Source organism: Microtus ochrogaster, chromosome 21 (assembly GCF_000317375.1).
Source record: "Microtus ochrogaster isolate Prairie Vole_2 chromosome 21, MicOch1.0, whole genome shotgun sequence".
NCBI classification, from domain to species: domain Eukaryota; kingdom Metazoa; phylum Chordata; class Mammalia; order Rodentia; family Cricetidae; genus Microtus; species Microtus ochrogaster.
In genome coordinates this window covers 10,628,914-10,649,498 of record NC_022022.1, presented here as the reverse complement: position 1 = coordinate 10,649,498, position 20,585 = coordinate 10,628,914, and the positions used below count along the sequence as shown (strand labels likewise).

At 33.0% G+C, this 20,585-nt stretch overlaps 1 protein-coding gene across 5 annotated transcripts in view; it reads left to right on the top strand.

The window, feature by feature from the left end:
- Positions 1–20,585, top strand: part of Sycp1 (synaptonemal complex protein 1) — a 90,086-nt gene that overhangs the window by 27,375 nt on the left and 42,126 nt on the right. For all 5 annotated transcript variants that reach the window (XM_013349881.2, XM_013349878.2, XM_013349880.2 and 2 more), the window contains 7 exons: positions 246–430; positions 2,234–2,301; positions 6,867–6,928; positions 11,982–12,086; positions 13,477–13,580; positions 15,356–15,473; positions 16,692–16,762. In XM_013349881.2, coding sequence (XP_013205335.1) covers positions 246–430; positions 2,234–2,301; positions 6,867–6,928; positions 11,982–12,086; positions 13,477–13,580; positions 15,356–15,473; positions 16,692–16,762 — 713 coding nt within the window. The remainder of the gene's footprint in view (positions 1–245; positions 431–2,233; positions 2,302–6,866; positions 6,929–11,981; positions 12,087–13,476; positions 13,581–15,355; positions 15,474–16,691; positions 16,763–20,585) is intronic.

Sequence of the window (20,585 nt, the reverse complement as noted above, 5' to 3'; positions counted from 1 at the left end):
AGAAATCTTTAATAAATAAATAAATTAAAAAAAAAAGAATGGAGGTATGGGCTAACCTGTCTGGGAAAACTCTGTGGAGGGATCATAACTATTGATAATGGTGAGTAAAATATCATGGTGGGTTAGTCCAAGGAGGGACAGTGGAAAGGAGGGCAAGAAGGCAAACCAATTTATAGAAGCAGATAACTTGAAGCCTTTTTAGGCCTTTGCATTATTCTTTCTGTTTTGTGCTTTATTTCACTTAGAGCACTCAGAAAGTTTTAGAAGAAGATTTGCAGATAGCAACAAAAACAATTTATCAGTTCACTGAAGAAAAAGAAGCTCAAATGGAAGAATTTAATAAAGCTAAAACTGATCACTCATTTGTGGTTACTGAACTTAAAGCTACTATATGCAACTTGGAGGAATTATTGAGAACAGAACAGCAAAGGTGAAATATTTCTTATTTTAAACAAATAAGTAAAGACATAAAAGTGATTTAATATTAAGTACTATTTAAAGTCAGGCATTTTCTGGAATAGTTCCCATGCATGCTTTACAGTGGGGTCAAGTATAGATAAGTCCTTAAGTGTTGGTAGAATGATAGGACGTATTTACTAATACTGTGGATCAGTGGTTCTCAACCTTCCTAATGCTGTCATCCTTTAATACAGTTTGGCATGTTCTGGTGACCTCAACCATAAATTTATTTTTGTTGCTACTTCATAACTATAATTTTGCTACTGTTATGAATTATAATAATAATTATTTAGGAGTTAGAGGGTTTTCAAAGTGGTTGTGACTCACAGGTTGAGAAACCCTGCATGTAGATTAGCCTCATAGAAATAATGTCCAGGTTGAAAATTTTCTTTTTACTGGCGGCTGTAACCTTACTTGCAATGTATAAATTTAGTAACTATCTTTGGATAGAGCAAATATTATTTCATATGATATAAATTACTCATTTGCTTTAAATACTAAATAGTATTTTATTTAAAATTAGAATATTAGCAACTCTTCTTCATTTTATGCAATTTTTATATAAAAGTATGTTGAGCCTAGGTAATTTTTTTTGTCCTGTTAGCACAATGCTTAGACTTGGTACAGCAGAGGGATGAATTTCTCTACCAATTTATATCTTAGGTCTACTTAAATTTTCTTTGCTACTGTACGTAGTGAATAGAAAATGTAGCTTTTTTTTTTAACTCTTCTGTTATATATTTCTGATTAACCTTCAAGGCAATTTTCAAATAGTAAAATTGTGAATTGTTATAGACTTATCATTTCCAATTACTTTAGTAAATTTCTTTATTTACTACATTAACTTTAAAAAAGTTGTATGTATGTGGGTTGATTTGCCTACATGTATGTTATAAACAGTTCTGAACCCATATGAGGGTTCAGAGAATCAAACTCTGGTTCTCTGAAAGAACAGTCAGTGCTCTTAAAACATTGAGCTATCTTTCCAGCCCCTAATTTACTACATTTATTTATTTGTGTATGTATGTTTGTATACATATATATATGTGTATATATATGTGTGTATGTGTGTGTGTGTGTGTATGTGTGTGTGTATATGCCTGTGTGTGGCTATCAGAGGAAAACATGTAGGGGTAGGTTCTCTCCTAGGCATTGAATGTAGGTTGTTAGGCTTGGTAGAAAGCCCACGTTATCTGTTGAGTCATCTCACTAACCTAGCAGTTACCTTAGTTTTGTGGTTAGAGAAACAGAAGATCAGAGAAACCAATAATACAATACATGTTCTTTTATTTGTATTTTTAAAGGAAGAATCTATTATAGTAAATATGCATTTAATATAATTACATATCCACTAATGCATAAGTTTGATTATCATCAATAGTTAAGATAACTTTTAAAAATTTTGTTTTTGTTTTTTGAGACAGATTTTCTCTGTGTAGCCCTGGCTGTCCTGGAACTCTAGACCAACCTGGCCTTGAACTCAGAGATCCACTTGTCTCTGCCTCCCAAGTGCTGGGATTAAAGACATGTGCCACTACCAATCTACAGTTAAGATACAAATTAGCAGCCTTAAGGTTTTAGATAGACACACTTATTATACAATTAAGTATTTATTATAATTTTTATGTTAAGTTGTTTTATGCAGGTTAATACTCAATAATGTCCAATAACTGAATAAATCTATATTAGATGTATCAGTTGTTGCATTGTGCCAGTTTTGTTATTAGTTCTGACTAAATAATAATTTGATCTTTAAAATAATATATCTCATAAGATTGGAAAAAAATGAAGATCAACTGAAACTACTTATCATGGAGCTTCAGAAGAAATCAAGCGAACTGGGTAAGATTTAGACAATAGTGTACTTTGATAACATTAATAACTAATTATAAAAACAAAATTGGGGTTTTTTATTAAATTCGTTAAGCTGTTGACAAGCAGCTGAAAGCACTTAACTGCTCTTGCAGAGGACCTAGATATACTTGCCCCATATGATGTTCATAATTGTAAGACAAAATATTCCTGCATATAAAATAAAAATAAATATAAAAATTAGGGGAAAGTTATAACTAGGGGAAAATTATAATTGAATATAGGATATTTAAATTTTAAGAAAACTTAAATTTATATAGTTTATCTATGTCTAGAAACCTGAGATATTTGTATTTTCCTTACTTTAGGATTCAAAGGCCTGAATACTCCTTAGGGAAATGTCTTACATTTCAATTGAAGAAACAGCTTTTGAGGCAGGATCATACTTCATAGTTCAAACTCTTCTTGCATTCTTGATCCTTTTGCCCCAGCCTCATGAATATTAGGGTTACAGGAATGTACCACTGCCTGGATTTGTTTATTTATTTGTTTGTTTCTTGACAGTCTTGCTATGTAGCTCCAACTGGCCTAGCATTCTCTATGTAGACCGGCTAGTCTTGAACTTGCAGCAGTCTTCCTGCCTCTGCCTCTCTAATGCTGGGATTACAAGTCTGTATAATCACACCTGGCTCATGTCTGGATTTTGTAGACTTCATTTCTTAGTAGTAGTATTTGGTTATGAAATATTTTTAGGAAAACAATTCTATATTATTATATAGTATCATTGATATTCAACAACTTACACTGACAAAGAAATTCTATAATTTTGTGAATTTATGTAGTTGTAAGTCTATGTTTCATATTTTTTAGCCTCTCTGCAAATGTAGTTAAAAGGGAAAAAAACCAAGTTTTTTCAATTTCAATTAAAAAGTATTTTTAATAGATTAATATTCCTGAATTTGTCTAGATTATTTTTATAATTTTCTATAAAGCTTACTATTAGTTTGAATGTTTGTATTATTAGTTGAATTTTTTTTTTTTTTTGAGACAGGGTTTCTCTGTGGCTTTGGAGCCTGTCCTGGAACTGGCTCTGTAGACCAGGCTGGTCTCGAACTCACAGAGATCCGCCTACCTCTACCTCCTGAGTGCTGGGATTAAAGGCGTGCGCCACCACCGCCCGGCTAGTTGAATTACTTCTACAATTAAAATAATTACAAGTAATATTGACTAGTAGTTTGAAATAGTTGACATTTCATAAGTAGTTCATTTCTTTGGTTGAGTCCCTTTCTAAACAGTATTTTTTTAAGCATGTATTAATTATACATGATATTTTCATACATTGTAAGTTTTGATCGTATTTACCTTTGCTCGTGCCCTTCCTGTACTTGATAATCCTTTTTTAAAATATTTGTTTATTGTGTATACAATATTCTGTTTGTATGTATGCCTGCAGGCCAGAAGAGGGCACCAGACCCCTTTACATATGGTTGTGAGCTACCATGTGGTTGCTGGGAATTGAACTTAGGACATTTGGAAGAGCAGGCAATGCTCTTAACCTCTGAGCCATCTCTCCAGCCCCATTGATAATCTTTTTATTCTTCCCAACTAGACCTGTTTCTAGTTTCATGGTGTGTGTGTGAGAGAGAGAGACAGAGAGACAGAGAGACACAGTTTCACTATAGTGTTCATAGGAGTGTAGGTGTGACAGTGTGTTTACTAGAGCATGAGTACCTTTTCAGTGTTTACACCACTGACAAAAATATCTATCCTATCCTATCAGGTTTGGTTGAAATTTTTAACCATATTTATGCTTTTCCTTTTGCAATGCTTAATTTTCCACTGTAGATTAATGTTTGATTATTCCAACATTGTAATGTCCAAATAATTTTATTCATAATTTTGCTTCATAGCATAATTGTTTGATGGTGGCACATACCTTCAAATCCCCAGCACTTGAGAGGCAGGGGCAGGTGAACCTCTGTAAGTTCAGAAGCAGCCTGATATACATTGTAAGTTCCAGGACAGCTAGAGCTATGTAGAGAGACCCTGTCAAAAAAGACCGACTGACTGACCGACCAACCAACCAACCAACCAAAACCCAAATATAAAAATTAAAGACAATTTTTTTATCTAGTACAAAAATTCCTTCAGAACATGAAATTATTTTTAAATCATTACACTTACCTCTTTGCCTTAGAATTGTTGAATGTTGTAGATTAAGGAATAATTTTAGTACTTAAAGTATCTTTAATGCTTATTTATAGTGATCCAGTTTACCAGTAAGTGACTATTACATTATAATTTCAATATTTCTCATACCAGAGTAGTATTATGAGAAGTTTGGATAAGGAATTTGAGAATTGTGAAACAGCACTTTGTGTTTTGTGGGAATTGAAAGTAAAAAACCATGTCCTTGAGAAATCTTGAGAGGAAGGTTAAACACATATAACCATTAGGGTAATAGTATCCAGAATGAAGAGTGAGCAAAATTATGGTAGATTAAGAAATGAAAATATAAGAACTATTTTTGTTATATTTATGGTGAACAATATAATACATACTTATATTACAGTTTTATATAAAATATAAATACATGTTTATATTTTTACATATCTATGTATTTGAGGTAAATGTCCAGATTTCTTATTGAATGTTAATACCAAAAGGAAACAACAGAGTTAGGAAAGGCATTATTGAAGAGTTAGATGTTAAGAATAAAATTTAAAATATAGAGAGGTTTTGGATATTTGTAGAGGATGATAGATTGTTGAAAATCTATGTATGGGAGTGAAAATTAAAAATCACTTAAGGACCCCACATTATATTTTTGGGTTAATAATATAGTCTTTAAAGCCAGAAATATTTGCAAATAGTCTGCATTTTTCTTCTTTCTTTAGTTCATTTTTTTTAGTTCATCTTTTTTTTGGTAATCTTCATTATATATATAATTTTTTTTATTTCCTGTCTCTTTTTTCTAATTATATGGAATTGAGGTAAGATAGTAGAGTCATGTTCAGATCATTGTCTTAAACTAGTCCTCAAATTAAAAAATAAGATATATTTTATGTAAAATGAAACTTTCGTGTTAAATAAGCTTTGCATGTGACAAGTTTCTCCTTTAGCGTCTATATTGACATTTCATGTTTTATTGATCTGTGGTAAGCTATTGCAAGTATTTATTTTCTAAACAAAGAGAAATCTGAGAAACATTCAGTAGTTCTATTATATTTCCAACAATTGAAACTCTTTAACAATGAACAAAAATAATATGTCAGATACAGTTTTTGTGACAGCTGGAAATTACTAGGAGACTGTAGAAAGTTAAAAATGTAAAAAGTTTCTTTCCTCTCTAGTCTTCCACTTAAGTCCACTATGATATACAGTACTCTAAAATCCTTGCTTATAGCAAAAGGACCAGTACAGATCATTTAAAAGGAATATGATTTCAGCTGGGCAGTGGTGGTGCACGCCTTTAATCCCAGCACTTGGGAGGCAGAGGCACCAGATCTCTGTGAGTTCGAGGCCAGCATGGTCTGCATACCCACAGAGAAACCCTGTCTCAAAAAAAAAAAAAAAAGAAAGAAAACTAAAGTAAAAAAGTAGGAAGGTTGTGCTGAAAGGTTGTTTTAAAATTAATATTGTATTCACAGAAGTAGAGGCAAGCACTGTAAAGCAATATTTTTCTGGTAGCAAAGATGTAAAAGCAACAAAATAGGAGTAGGAATTAAAGAGGAAATACGAATAATTCAAGGTCTTGGTAATTGAAGGGGGAAAAACAGTAGAGAGTGTTTCATAGTATCAAATATGACCCAGCCACACAGTGAATAAGGCTGAGAATGGCATCACAAAGTGCTTATTGTTGGTTTTCAAGATCATAATTTTATTAACATCATGGAGAAAGTTATTAGTTTTACATGGAGTCAAAGAAATATGTAGTTAGCAAGCAGGAATTTGAAAAATAACATGAATAATCAGTAGCTTGAGACAATAGAGAGGTTAATCAGATGTCTTTGTTTTTGTATTCATATGGGGTACTTGTGGGATAGGAGAAAATAAGGATTTCTCTGCTCGGACTTGGTATGTTTTGGAGCAGATAAAGTCACAGAACAAGTGGATATGTTGAAGTTCAAAGAACAGTGGTCAGAACTAGCTTGAGAGAAGAACAGTTCTTTTAAATTTGAAGAGAAGCCAAACAGATTCAAAGAGTAATGAGTTGAAAGTAAAGATACACACTGGTACCAATCCAAGTTATTTTATGTAGATACATTGCTTATTTTACTTCATGAATGTTGGATTCATTTGTCTATAAATTAACCTAGAAAGATGACTGTTAGTATTTATCCATTATTACTTTTGCATAGTTGGTTTAGACTCCCTGTAACTTTCATTAACCTATCTCTTTTTTAGGGGTGTGTGTGTGTTTATTTAGCAGCATAGTAGTTTGTAGGTCCTATATTCAGTCTATTCATTGGTTCTTGGCCCAATAATGTTGCCATATATGGATTGAATCTTCTTTTCAAATGGCATTATTCTTATTTCTTCTCTTTCCTACCTTCTAATCCAGTGATTAATACATTTTATTTTGTTTATTTTAGATGAGATGACTAAATCTAAAAATGACAAAGAAATGGAACTGGAAGAATTGAAAATAGTATTGGTAGGTATATATTCTTTCTTATTAATATTTAGCAATTACTTTAAAAGTAATTTTGAAATTGCTGGCCTAGATTTTAAAACTAAATATTTCATACCAAATTTTCTGCTAAAATATAAAAATTTTGTATTTGTTTTTGAATAAAGCTTCAATCTTACCTGTATCTATTTTTATAGGTTTTTATTAACGATCATGACCAGAATGTTTGTATTATTTAAACATGTTGCTATCATACTTAAAATAAGAGCAAATATACATATTATTCTATGCTATAAAGACCTAGTGAACAGTGGACACACACATGTCTTATCCTAGACCTTACTGAAGTTGTTTTCAGTTTTTCTTTTTTCAGTTGATACTGGGTATGGGTTCGTTAAATATAGGTTTGCTACACTAAGGTATTATTTTTCTATACCTAATTTATTCAGAGATGTTATCATGAATGGATGTTTAATTTTATTAAAGGCCTTTTCTGTGTCTATTGAAATGATCATGTGATTTTTATCCTTGATTCTTTTTATGTGCTATATTACTTTTATTGATTTGCATGTGTTGAACCATTCTTGCATTCCTGGAATGAAACCAAGTTGATTATGGTGAATGATCTTCTTAATATGGTATGAATTTGATTTGCCAGTATTTTATTGAAGTTTTGAACTTATTAAATATATTGGTCTATAGTATCTTTTTGTTGTCTCCTTTTCATGTCTTGGTAATAGTATAATATTGGATTTATAAAATGTTTGTAGACTGCTTAGAAGAATGTATATTTAATAGCCATTGGGTGGGATATTCTGTAAATATATATTAACAGTTGTTGGGGGAGGCTGCTTGTGCATTTTCCAGCCTCCTGAAATAATCACACAGAAATCTGTACTAATTGCAATACTGTTTGGCCAATAGCTTAAGCAAATTTCTGGCTATTTTTTATATCTTAAATTAACCCATTTCTATTAATTTGTATATCACCATGAGGTTGTGGCCTACTGGCAAAGTCTCAGGGGGCTTCAGTGAAGAAGTGGCAGCTATGTGGCTTCTCACTCACTCTGCCTTCTTTCTTCCAACATTCATTTTAGTTTTCTGGCCTATCTTTATTCTGCTAAGCCACTGGCTGAAACAGATTTATTCATTAACCAATAAAAACAACACATAGACAGAAGGACTTCCATACCATTTTCCCTTTTCTGTTTAAATAAAAAGGAAGGTTTTAACTTTAACATAGTAAAATTATATATAACAAAACAGGTATCAAGCAAGAATTATAGTTACAATATTTATATCTACATTAGCTTTTATTATAGCTAAGGAAAACTATATTTTTCAACTGCATCAAAGACTGCAAAAGGAAATATTACCTAAGTAAACAGGAAGTGCATTATAAGTAACTTCCAAAACTCTAGAATTGACAGAGACATCTCACTGCCTGGACAGTCATCCAAAGTTCTCCTGTAACATTGGGGCGTTCATCTTCAGCCTACAGGCCCATAGTATCTGGCAGACTTTTCCATGAAGCAGGAAATTTCAAAGATAGTTCCATCTATATTGACAGTTTGTCAGTCACACTCTTCTGTGTCCTGCAGAATGTCTAGCAGACTCTTTCATGAAGCAGGAACCCTTAAGGATTGTCTCATCTTCTTTAGACAAATTCAGTAGTCATTTTCCTGTGGGTCCTGAATGTCCAGTTTATACAGCATAACATCAAACAGTCCAGGCAAGAGCAGTTTCTTGCCCAAATGGTTAACAAATTCCATAAGGAGCTTTTTCGATGCCCATCATCCTCTTGAAGTAGATTGGTGCTGCCAGAAACAGATGTGTCTCATTGTCATAAAAAGTCTTAAGCTTTTAAAACATTTTAAGTGCCATATTCTGTAAGTCTTTGAAAGGTTTGAAGAGTATATAACTGAAATATATCTCTATATATCTAGAAAACCTAACTAACATGACTACAAGCTTAATTATTATAGATGACTATTAACCTGTATTTCTTAATTTTATATTACATTTTAAAATGTGTTGCACAAACACAATACCTTAATCAAGAGCAGAAATACATATTCACAGTAAAACAAAATTGACCTTAAATTTGTATCAATAGACCAGGATCCATACCAATGCAAAGTATTCCTCTTTATAGTATAGCCCTCTTTAAATGTAAACAAACATTTATAAACAATATTTGAGAATTTGGGTGTAGTTCTTTCCAAACTGATTTCTGCTTTTTGTTGGGTGAAGTCATTTTTGGGGGTGTTCACGGAGACCTTTGGGGGTGTCTTGGTCCATAAAACCACATTGGTCTGGAAGGATTCCGCAGGTTCTCATGCATTGTGGAACAAAAGAAGAACCCTTTCTCCAAAGCAACACATCCTTAGATCCAAATTTCGGAGTCAAGATACCTCTAAAACATATATGTTGGTTTAGCTTAGTTGTCTGTACAGTGAAATGTTTCTCTGTACTTAGCCCATTCACAGTCAAAAAATTCAAAGAAAACAATAATATACATAATCCAGACTCTGTATTTTCCATCTTTATATGGCTTATTTTTCTTTATTCCTTTTACTCTATGACTGTCTGTACTCTGTCTCTTTAAAGACCTTGTTTTATTTTTTAAGACGATTTACTTCTTTTTTATAACTCTCTATACTCTTTCCCAAGCTTACGTACTTTTATTCAACACTGTGACCAATTTAGAGGTCTTTTTTTTTTTAAATCAGAATCTCTCTTATTGTATATCTGTAGTTATTTTCTGACAAGAAACGATCTTTCTTTTTTTTAAATCCTAAGTGGGCATGGCTAGGGCCAAGATGGCCCTGCCTGGTTGCTGTGCCCAGTTCAACATGGCAGAGGCATGTTCACTGCCTCTGGGAGCCATTGTTTGTGCTCCAGATCCAGAGTCAGGTCACAGCAAGTCTGTGTTACCATTAAGCAAGTTGTAGCACTCTGCTCAAAGACCCCATTTAAATGCTCAGTAGCCAGACCTCCTGAAAGTGTCAGAGCCATTCATGCTGGTTAGCCAGGAAGCCTTCTTAAAGGAGCCATGCAGTTTTTGCTGCTATTGCTGAGTCAGGAGCCTTCTCTTTAAAGAATAGTACCTTTGCTTGCTTCTAGCAAACAGAGCCCACCCGAGAAAATGCTGCTACCAAAAAGCCATGCTTAACTCTGTTTTATTTTGTGTGCGTGTGTGTTGTGTGTGTCAATGTTTAGGATTCCTTTCCAAGCCTTTTCAGGTTTTACGTGGATTACTCAGCCCCACATTGGGTGCCAGTTTGTTTGTTTTTTTTTTTTTTTTTTTGGTTTTTCGAGACAGGGTTTCTCTGTGGTTTTTGGACCTGTCCTGGGGCTAGCTCCGTAGAGCAGGCTGGTCTCGAACTCACAGAGATCCGCCTGCCTCTGCCTCCTGAGTGCTGGGATTAAAGGCGTGCGCCACCATCGCCCGGCTGGGTGCCAGTTTGTTGTGGGAGACCATGTGTTCGTTCCCAGCTTCTCAGACCTCGAAATAGTCCCATAGAAATCTGTATTAATTGCAGTACTGTTTGGCCAATAGCTGAAGTGTATTTCTGGCTAGTTTTTATATCTTAAATTAACCCATTTCTACTAATCTGTGTATCACCATGAGGTAGTGGCCTACTGGCAAAGTCTCAGCAGGCTCCAGCAAAAGTGTCCATCCCCAGTGTCAGCTACATGGCTTCTCACTCATTTCGCCTTTTTTTCTCCCAGCATTTAGTTTAGTTTTCCCGCCTAGCCTTCTATTCTGCTAAGCCACTGGCTGAAACAGGTTTATTCATTAACCAATAAAAGCAACACATAGACAGAAGGACTTTCCATACCAAACATTTGATCTATAATGTAGTTAATTATGAAGTTCTGTTTCTTTTTTTGGTCTGGATAATATATTTACTCATGGAATTGAGTGTTACATTCACTTATTATTACTTTATTTTGGCCTGTCTGTCCATTTGTGTGTAGTATATTTTGTTTTATGAAATTGGGCACACCAATGTTTGCTGCATACTAATTTCTAATCATTATATCTTGTTGGATTGTCGCCTTTATTTATAGTGATTTAGTTCTTCTGATTTGTTTTGGCTTGATGTCTGCTTTTTCAGATACTAGTATAGTTCTCCCAGCTTGTTTTCAGTTTCTACTTGCTTACTATGTCAACTTATGCTTTTTCACATTTACCTTTTCCAGTTAAGTATGCTTCTTGCAGAGAACAATTGGAAATTATTTTTTGATTCAATTTTTAAGTCCACGTTTTTTCCACAAAATGGGTATAAATAGAAGACATTTTGATAGCAAAAAAATAGTAACTTCCCTACTTGGGCCAATGATATCCTTAGTCATGGGCTTTTCTTTATATTTATTTTATTTTGGTTTGTTGAGACATGGTTTTTCTGTATAGCTTTGGTGTCGGTACTGGAATTAGCTCTTGTAGACCAGGCTGGCCTTGAATTCACAGAGATCCACCTGCCTCTGCCTCCTGAATGCTGGTATTAAAGGCATGTGCCACCACTGCCCAATTTAGTCATAGGTTTTTCATGAGGTTTACTTACCAGGCATGAAATCCTTCCTGGGAGCAGGCCTCCTACTCAATCAGAAAGTGGTTGGTTATCCCCATCACAGTTGTGCCACACTATTGTACCTGTAGACACATCTTGGTAGGCAAGTCAGTATTTTAGTAAACAGGATTCAACACTGGGAGAGACTATTAATCTCTTTTTTTTTTTTAAACACGGGAACTGTTTAACACATGAATGAGCAGTCTTTTTCTACAAATTAATTAATTAATTAATTAATTTATTATTTATTAAGCTTCTTTATGTAACAGCCCTGGCTGTCCTGGTCCTCACTTTGTAGACCAGGCTGGCCTTAATCTACCTGCCTCTGTCTCTCAAGTGCTGGGATTAAAGGCATGTGCCACCACGCCCATCTTTGTTTTCTCTGCCTACGCAATTTTAATCAAGGAAATATACTATAGTTCCTTCTATTGGGAAGTTGAGTAATTTTCAATATGTTTATAGTTTAACAGTCATGCTTTTTTCCTACTGTTTTTAAACAGGTAGAAGACCAAAAACTTTTAGATGAAAAGAAACAAGTTGAGAAGCTTGCTGAAGAATTACAAGGGAAAGTACAAGAACTAACTCTCCTTTTGCAAACCAGAGAGGTTTGTTAAGGATATGTTTGTTTCCAATGTTTTGTTAAGAGAATATAGATTTATAAAGTAGATTATGACATAGCTATTTGCTTTGTAAAGGATTTCTTCACAAATTTCTTTTTAAAAGTATGTGTTCTTGTTATATTTAACATGGTAATGACAGTTTTAAAATAGGGAACCTTTATATTGTAATGTGAGATAAAAAGGTCAATACTTAAGAATCCAGTTTATGTATGTTATGGTTTATGATAATTCTGTTTCTTGATGTCTTTAGTATTTCTTGATACATTTAATTTTTAGCTCTATTAAATGCTGGATTCTTACAGTATTTTTATAATGCTTATATTTAAACTTAATCTTTAAATTTAAAGTATATTTGTAGACCTGTAAAAGAATTGGAACTTTTTAGAATAGTAAGAACACCTTAGTCTATAAGACACTTCCTGACTTCACTACTATGTTTCCCTTACTAATATAAAATTTTAGGCTAGGTGTAGTGTCACATTCCTTTATTCCTAGTGTTCCATAGGTAGAGGCAGGCAGATCTCTGTGAGTTTGAGACTAACTAGCCTGGTATGAATAGAGTTCCAGGCTAGCCAGGGATATATGGTGAGAGTCTTCTCAGAAAAATAAACAAACAGACAAATTAACAATAAGCAAAACTAATAAAATTTTAAATGGAATTAATTACTTAGTAGATTAAAGAATAAAATTTTCTGTCTGAGCTTTAGGCTATCACAGTAGAGTTTACTTGTATTGAATTTGTTATTGCTAATTTTAAAAACTAAAATGATTATCATATTATATACTTAAATTTAAAATATTTAGCTGGACATGGTATTTGTATCTATCTATAACCCTAGTACTTTGGCAGAAGAGGTAGGAGAACCAAGAATTCAAGGTCTCTGGGCAGTGGCGTACACATTTAATCCCAGCACACTGGTGGCAGAGGCAGGTGGAGCTCTCTGATTTGGAGGCCAGCCTGGTCTACAAAGTGAGTTTCAGGACAGCTAGGGCTATATAGAGAAACCCCATCTCAAAACAAAATCAAACAAACAAAAATTTAAGGTCAACCTCATTTATAGATTGAGTTCAAGACCAACCTGCACTGAATAAGACTGTATCATAAATATTTTTTTAATATCCTGACCAATTTTTCCTAAATATATTACTTGATTACTTTGAGCAACCATCTCCTTTTTGATTATTTATTTATTTACTTAGAGACAGTGTCTTACTTTATATCTCTGGCTTTTCTGGAACTCACTACGTAGACCAGGTCTCTGCCTCTAAGTGCTGGGATTGTGTCACCATGCCCAGCCTAATTATATCTTTTATATGGAAAAAATCTGATGGAACATTTGTCATAAATATATATATATATATATTTATTTTGCAGAAAGAGGTCCATGATTTGGAAGTAGAATTAACTGTCACTAAAACAAGTGATCAGTATTATTCAAAACAGGTTGAAGAACTAAAAACTAAGCTGGAAGAAGAGAAGTATGTTTTTCACTTATCTATGTACAGTTTAATTCCTAAACTTTATGATAAAAATAGTTTCCTATTTATATCAATGGATTTGAAATTGAGTTTTATTCCTAAAGATAAAAATGAAAGCCAGGCATGGTGGTGCACAAATGTAATCTTAGCACTCTGGAAACTAAAGCAAGAAAATTATGAATTCGAGGTCTGGGCTTTGTCGTGAGATCTTGTGTCAGAAAAGAAATGGTTAACTTATTTTATTGCTAAGAAAGTTTATATCATTATATAAAAGACTAATAACAAAGTTAAATCACTTTATATCAGCATTTAGTTATCTCTTGGTATTTATAAGCTTTGGTTTCATAAACTCCGAAGATACACAAATCTGAAGCTAGTCAAGTCCTATATTCAATCAGTAGAATATTTGCATATAAACTAAGTATAACCTCTTACAGGGGAAGTTTTAACTCTTCTCTATACTACTTGCAGTACTGAATATAATGTAAATGCTATGTAAATGTTTGTTTTACTATGTTCAGAAAATAATGGCAAGGAAGAAGTTTGTATGTTCAATCCAGACATTTTCCTGAATAGTTTCAATTTTGACTTGGATAAGTCAATTAATGTGGAATTTCTAGATACATAGGATCCGACATTAATTTGGGGGAGGTATTTGTCATATAAAGGAAATTATTTGTGGTTCTTTTTTTATTTTGATAAATTGTTTTCATAAGTTCATGTTGATAAAATTCAATATATAAATTTATCTCTAATATTGTCTAAATAAAGTATCTAATGGAGTGATTTCAGCAAATTTAATTTGTTAATAATTATCACCAAGAAAGAAGTAAATTCAAATGCCTGTTGGTGGTAAACACTATTTTTCCTTTTTGATTGCTTCTCAGGTATAGATGAAAATGGTAAGTAAAGTGTTAGGTGTGATGCCTCATGCATAGAATTCTAACCCTTGGGAAGCTGAAGAAGGAGGATTGTTGTAAGTTTGAGACCAGCCTAGATTACATCATAATTCCCACGCCTAGACCTTTACTTGTAGTCCCATTCCCTTTTTCTGATATTCTTCTGTGTGTTTTTTTTCAGGAGATCTAGGTAATATTCATTTTATTAAAAATCCCCTTAAGAATTGAGTAGTTATTTAGTATTAGTTTATGTTTTCCTTAGTATATTTGCTCTTTAATCTCTCATTACTTAGGGAAAAACTCTTTATTTTCTTTTCTGAACTTCCAATAATATTAAATAAGAGGAAGTGGTAGATACTCCCAAAATCATTTGGTGGTGCCAGACACTACACTGCATTTATTTAAAATTGGTACTGACTTCAGCCAATAGCAGTAATAATTTCTCTTTCAAATTTTCAAATGGAAAATTTGTAAGAATAATTGCATTTTAGTTACAAATAGTTCATGCTTCAAGGACTGTTCTAATCAAAATTTCAGAAGTTTGAAATAGACTATTGGAAGTAAAACAATTATGTGAAGAAAATGGTGTGTCCTTTATATTTCAGAAAAATGTATGTAGGGAATATACAAGGAAATATAATATTTGACATAATGAAATGTTAATACAGAAACAATTTAAATATATTTGAATAAACAAATTTAAAGAAGTAGAATAAGACTGTAATCTTGCTTCAAGACTTAATGGCCAGTATTATGTATAGCCTGCCTTTTCTTTCCCTTAAGATTATTTTGAAAAAAAAAAGATTATTTTGAATCAAATCTTATATATCATCAAATTTCATATTTGTTTCTGTATGATATGTTTTTTAAAAATAGACTTAAGAATGCTGAATTAACTGAAAGCTGTGATAAACTTTCCCTTGAGAACATAAAATTGGCACAAGAAGCCAGTGATATGGCCCTAGAACTCAAGAAAAATCAAGAAGATATCACTGTGAGTTGACAAAGTTATCAGTAATTTTGCTTTCTTACCTTCAGAATTAGATGGACTTTAAAATAGATGATCTTTGAATACCCTTTTAGCTTAAAAAGTTGGATTATCTTAGAGATGGTATTTTTTGGAGGAAAAGCTGCATACTCTTATTTGATATGGTGATAATGTACAACAGAAAATAGAGTCTACCAATATATGACGACCAGTATATGAAATTAATCTAATTTTAAGCCTTAATACTTTTGTATTTAGTAACATTCTATTTAGTCATAGATTTCTATGGAAGATGTAATATTGAATCATCTTATTTTTATTCAAGAACATATGAATTAATATAAATAGTAAGTGTTCAAATATCTTAACTAAAATAGTATATCATATATATTGGCATTGGGATAAAGTGTTGTTGGAATTCACAAATTCACTTGTGCCATTATGGAAGAGAAGCTATCAGAGAATAACATTAATTTTGTCCTTGAAAGATGAATTATGAGTTTAGTAGGTAATGATTAATTAAACATTATGAATAAAGGATGCAAACCTACAAAGTAACTCTGGGAAATCAAAATTATTTTACTAGCTGCTATATATTATTAAGAGTTGTTATTAATACAAGTCCATAAAACAGAACTGTACAAATTAAATTGCTTACTGTATTAATTTGCTTTCTATTTCTGTGATAAAACTTTATGACTTAAAAGCAACTTGGGGTGGGGGTAAGGAGCTTTGTTAGGCTTATATATCTCAAGCATAGTCTATCATGAAGTGAAGTGTGGGCAGGAACTCAAGGCAGGAACCTTGAGGCAGAAACTAAAAGCAGAGGCCATGGAGGAGAGCTGATTATTGGCTTTTTCCTTGGGGCTTGTACAGTCTGCTTTTTTTTTTTTTAATAGAACCTAGGACTACCTGCCTAGGGGTGGCTCCATCAGGCTGAGCCCTCCCATATCAATCATCAGTAAAGAAAATGCCTCACAGAGTTCCCTAAAGGTCAATGTTATACAGGAAGTATTTTGAGTTTCCTTCTTCCCAGATACTCTTAATTTGTGTAAAGTTGACAGAAAACAAACAAACAAAAACCAACCAACCAAACAAAAAACAACCCAGCAAAAACCCTTCCCCAAACCTGGCATATGGCATACTCATGAAAGTTTTAAATATTAATTTCACTTACATTTTTGTTGAAGCAAAATGATTAAACATTATTTATTATCTTCTTAGAATAGCAAAAAGCAAGAAGAACGGATGCTGAAACAAATAGAAAATTTGGAAGAAAAAGAAACACATTTAAGGCAAGAGTAATGAGTTTGTCTTTGTCTCAAGGATTTTAGAATTTCTTTTCTATTGTTAAATATTGTATAAAGTGAGAATATTAGGTATAGGTTAAGGTTTTAAAATCTTGTCTAAAAATGAAATTATAATAATTTTATACTTAAGTAATTAAAAAATAAAACTATTTTATATATAGTATTTAAGCAGTAAAATTATACAAAGATTAAAGTATCATAAACCTATTTCATTAAAGTCTAAAAATTATGCTAACTGTATCTAGAAAATTTAGAATAAAAAATTTTAAATATTTTCAAAAGTATCAACTATTATATAATATTAGAATATTTGTGTTCACTCTGTTTTAAAAATATAAGTACTAATTATAATGTAATTTTATATTATTTAAATGAAAAATTTTCCATTAATATTTTAAGCATTGTCTCTTGATATTTTTCACAGTAATTATTTGTATTTGTAACTTTATTTTTAGATATTTACTTTTTCCAGGTTTTTGCTATTATAGATAATACTGAAGTAAATAAGAAGCACATGTCTTTAATTTATTAATATGATCTTAGAACTAATGATTCCAGTGACTTGGTAATTTCCTGGTTCCTAGTAGTTTTTATTAATTGTAAGTTGTAAAATACAACCAAGATCATGTTGAAAGCTCTGGTTCCAAATGTTTCAATTGTTGCTTGGTATCATCACTAATTTAGCAATAATTTAAAATTTAAGCCACTTTTTATGATTTGCAGTTACCTTTTGTATAAGCTTTAGAGTTTTGCAAAACTTGCCTGTCGGAATTTTTGTTGTAAAATTATCTAGAAATAGCTATACTCTTTAATCTTTTAAGGGCTTTATTACTGTTGACTTAAGTGATGGAGGAGGGTCATTTGTCTATATAGGTGTTACTTTCACTGGTTAATAAATAGGACAGAAAATTAGGTAGGCAGAGTAAACAGAACAGAATGCTGGGAAGAAGTGAAGTGAGGCAGATGCTATAGCTCTCCTCTCCAAGATGGACGCAGGTTAAGATCCTTCCCAGTAAGCCACCACTTCATGTTGCTACACAGATAATTACAAATGGGTTAATCAAGATGTGAGAATTAGCCAGTAAGAGGCTAGAGATAATGGGCCAAGCAGTGTTTAAAAGAATACAGTTTTCGTGTAATTATTTTGGGTAAAGCTAGCCGTGCAGGAGCTGGGTGGTAGGAAACGGCCTGCAGCTCCTTTCTACACTTAAGCACCAATGTAGCAATCCTTTATCCATTTTATTTATAGCATTTTTATAACTTGTTTTCTTTTAATTTGTGGCAATTATTTTAATATAATTTTTAAAAATTTCTATTAGTTTTGTTTTTTGCTTTGTGTATTTATATCATTGCTTTTATATTTAAAATACTTTTGCCTCCCTGAATTCAAATGCTAGTCTTTTTTCAAAACCTATATAGTGATGCTTGGCTTTTCTGTTTTTTTTTTTTTTTGGTTTTTCGAGACAGGGTTTCTCTGCGGCTTTGGAGCCTGTCCTGGAACTAGCTCTGTAGACCAGGCTGGTCTCGAACTCGCAGAGATCCGCCTGCCTCTGCCTCCCGAGTGCTGGTATTAAAGGCGTGCGCCACCAACGCCCGGCGATGCTTAGCTTTTCTATTTCTTTTAAAAATACAAAAAAATTTCAGAAAGCAAAGAAAAAAAGTTAAAAAAAAGAAAAAAAAAGAAAAAATCAATCCTTCAGATTACTTGCAATCACATCTATGAATTTATGACTGGGCATTTTTATTTTTTACTTTTGATATGGCATTTTAAAATATATTTTTATTAGTTCTTTGAAATTTTTGTATATTTTGATCATATTCACCTCCTTCCTTCTATTCCTAGATCCATCCCCATCTTCTTATCTACCAAACTTCATGTCCTTTTTTTCTTTTAGATTCATCCAGTCCAATCTGTGATGACAAAAATATTCATGTGGCTAATTCCTGGAGTGTGGCAATCTTTCAGGGGTCATTATAGCCTTAAAGAAAATTTGCTGTCCTTCTCACAGCAGCTATCCGTTATTAGTAGTTCCTAAACTAGGGATAGGGCTTTGTGTCCACCTCTTCTGTCCATGCTGGAATTTTGTTCAGCTTAAGCTTGCATAGGTCTCATGCATGCTATCAGAACCACTCTGAGTTCATATATGCAACTGCCTTGTTGTGTCTGGAAAACAGTTTCCTCAATAGTCATCCATCTTTTCTGGCTCTTACTATCTTTCTACTCCTTCCATAATGATTGTTGAGCTTTGGGAGAAGGTGTGTGATACAGATGTTTTATTTAGAACTGAGCACTCAGCAGCCTCTTATTCTCTACACGTTAATGAGTTATGGTGGTCTCTGTGTTAACTGCCCTCTACTACAAAGAGAGCTTCACTTAACTGTGGGTCTAGCAATAAGTGTAGGAGTTAGTTTAATACTCTATTTAGCAGAGTAATAGTAGAACATAATCTGGGTGCTCATTAACTGATGAATGAATAATGAAAATATGATATGTTTATACAATAAAATATTATTCAGTTCAAGAAGAAGGAAACTATGAAATTCATAGGTAAATGAATGGAACTGTAAACAATCATCCTGCGTGAGGTAAACCATACCCAGGAAGATAAATATAACATGCTCTCTTACATATGTGGCTTGTACTTTTGAATCTTTAAATATGTGTGTTTCATTTTGAATACTTATAGTAAACTAGTAAAAGGCCATGGATTAGGGGGATTTTCTGGGGCAGGGAGATAGAATGGAGTGATAAAGGGGAATAAAGGGACAGAAAGGATTAAGTAGGTTAAGAATGAGAGGACAGGGAAGAGGAGGGAGCAATAGGAAGGGTAACTAAATTAAAGACCTTTAATAACGTCATATGGAATCCTTTTACTACTGAAGCTTCCTAAATTACATACATATCTAAAAAGAGTTTAAATAGAATTACCCCATAGTGGAGAGGACAATGCCTTACTAGACACCACAGGCTAGGAAATAAAAAGCTACTGCCAAGAAGCTATTGGCCAGTGGGATTCCATTGGCTCCACCTCCCAACATAGACTGTTTTCTTTGCCTTTAGTTATTCTCCAGAAGTTGGTGGTAAGACACTATTTTCTGAGGACAACACATACTTGAGTCATAGAACATGGAGAAATCAAGCTGATAGACCTGGAAGCTTTATCCCTATTGGCTAGATTTCATAGTGCTAGAAAATGCTATGCACACTACAGGAGGATAAAAGACATCATCAGTCTTACACATCTGTGAACTCTGTGAGCTATGGTAATGACAAGTCTGGCATTATATACCATTATATGGTATAATAGGGGCATGAATGCTATAGGAGTAACCAACCACATTTTGGTTGGATTTAAGGATTTCTCCACAAGATAGAACCCATATGCCAAGCATCCATAGCTAGATAGTTCATAGGTCTTAGGGGAAGGGCCTGTGTAAATCAGGCTGGACTTGAATTTGTAGTGATCTTTCTTGTCTCTACCTCCTTGTTGCTTGGAATGTAACTCCATACCTGACTTGATATGCAGTTTTATTTTTTAAATCTCTCTCTGTGTGTGTTTGTATATGTGTATTTTAAGTTTTCTTTTTAAATCATTGGTAACTTGAATGATTTCCAAATATTGTGTGTACATTGAAATTTTGGGTTTCTTATGTTGAAGGCGTAAGTCACAAACAATGCCACAGCAGTTTGGAATTATGATTAATAGGGTAGTATTTATTCAAAGGGAAAAAACTTACAGATCACCGTCAGCCCTCTGTACAACCAGGAAGGGAGTCTAGTCGCCAGCCGAGCAGGAAGTGAAGAGAG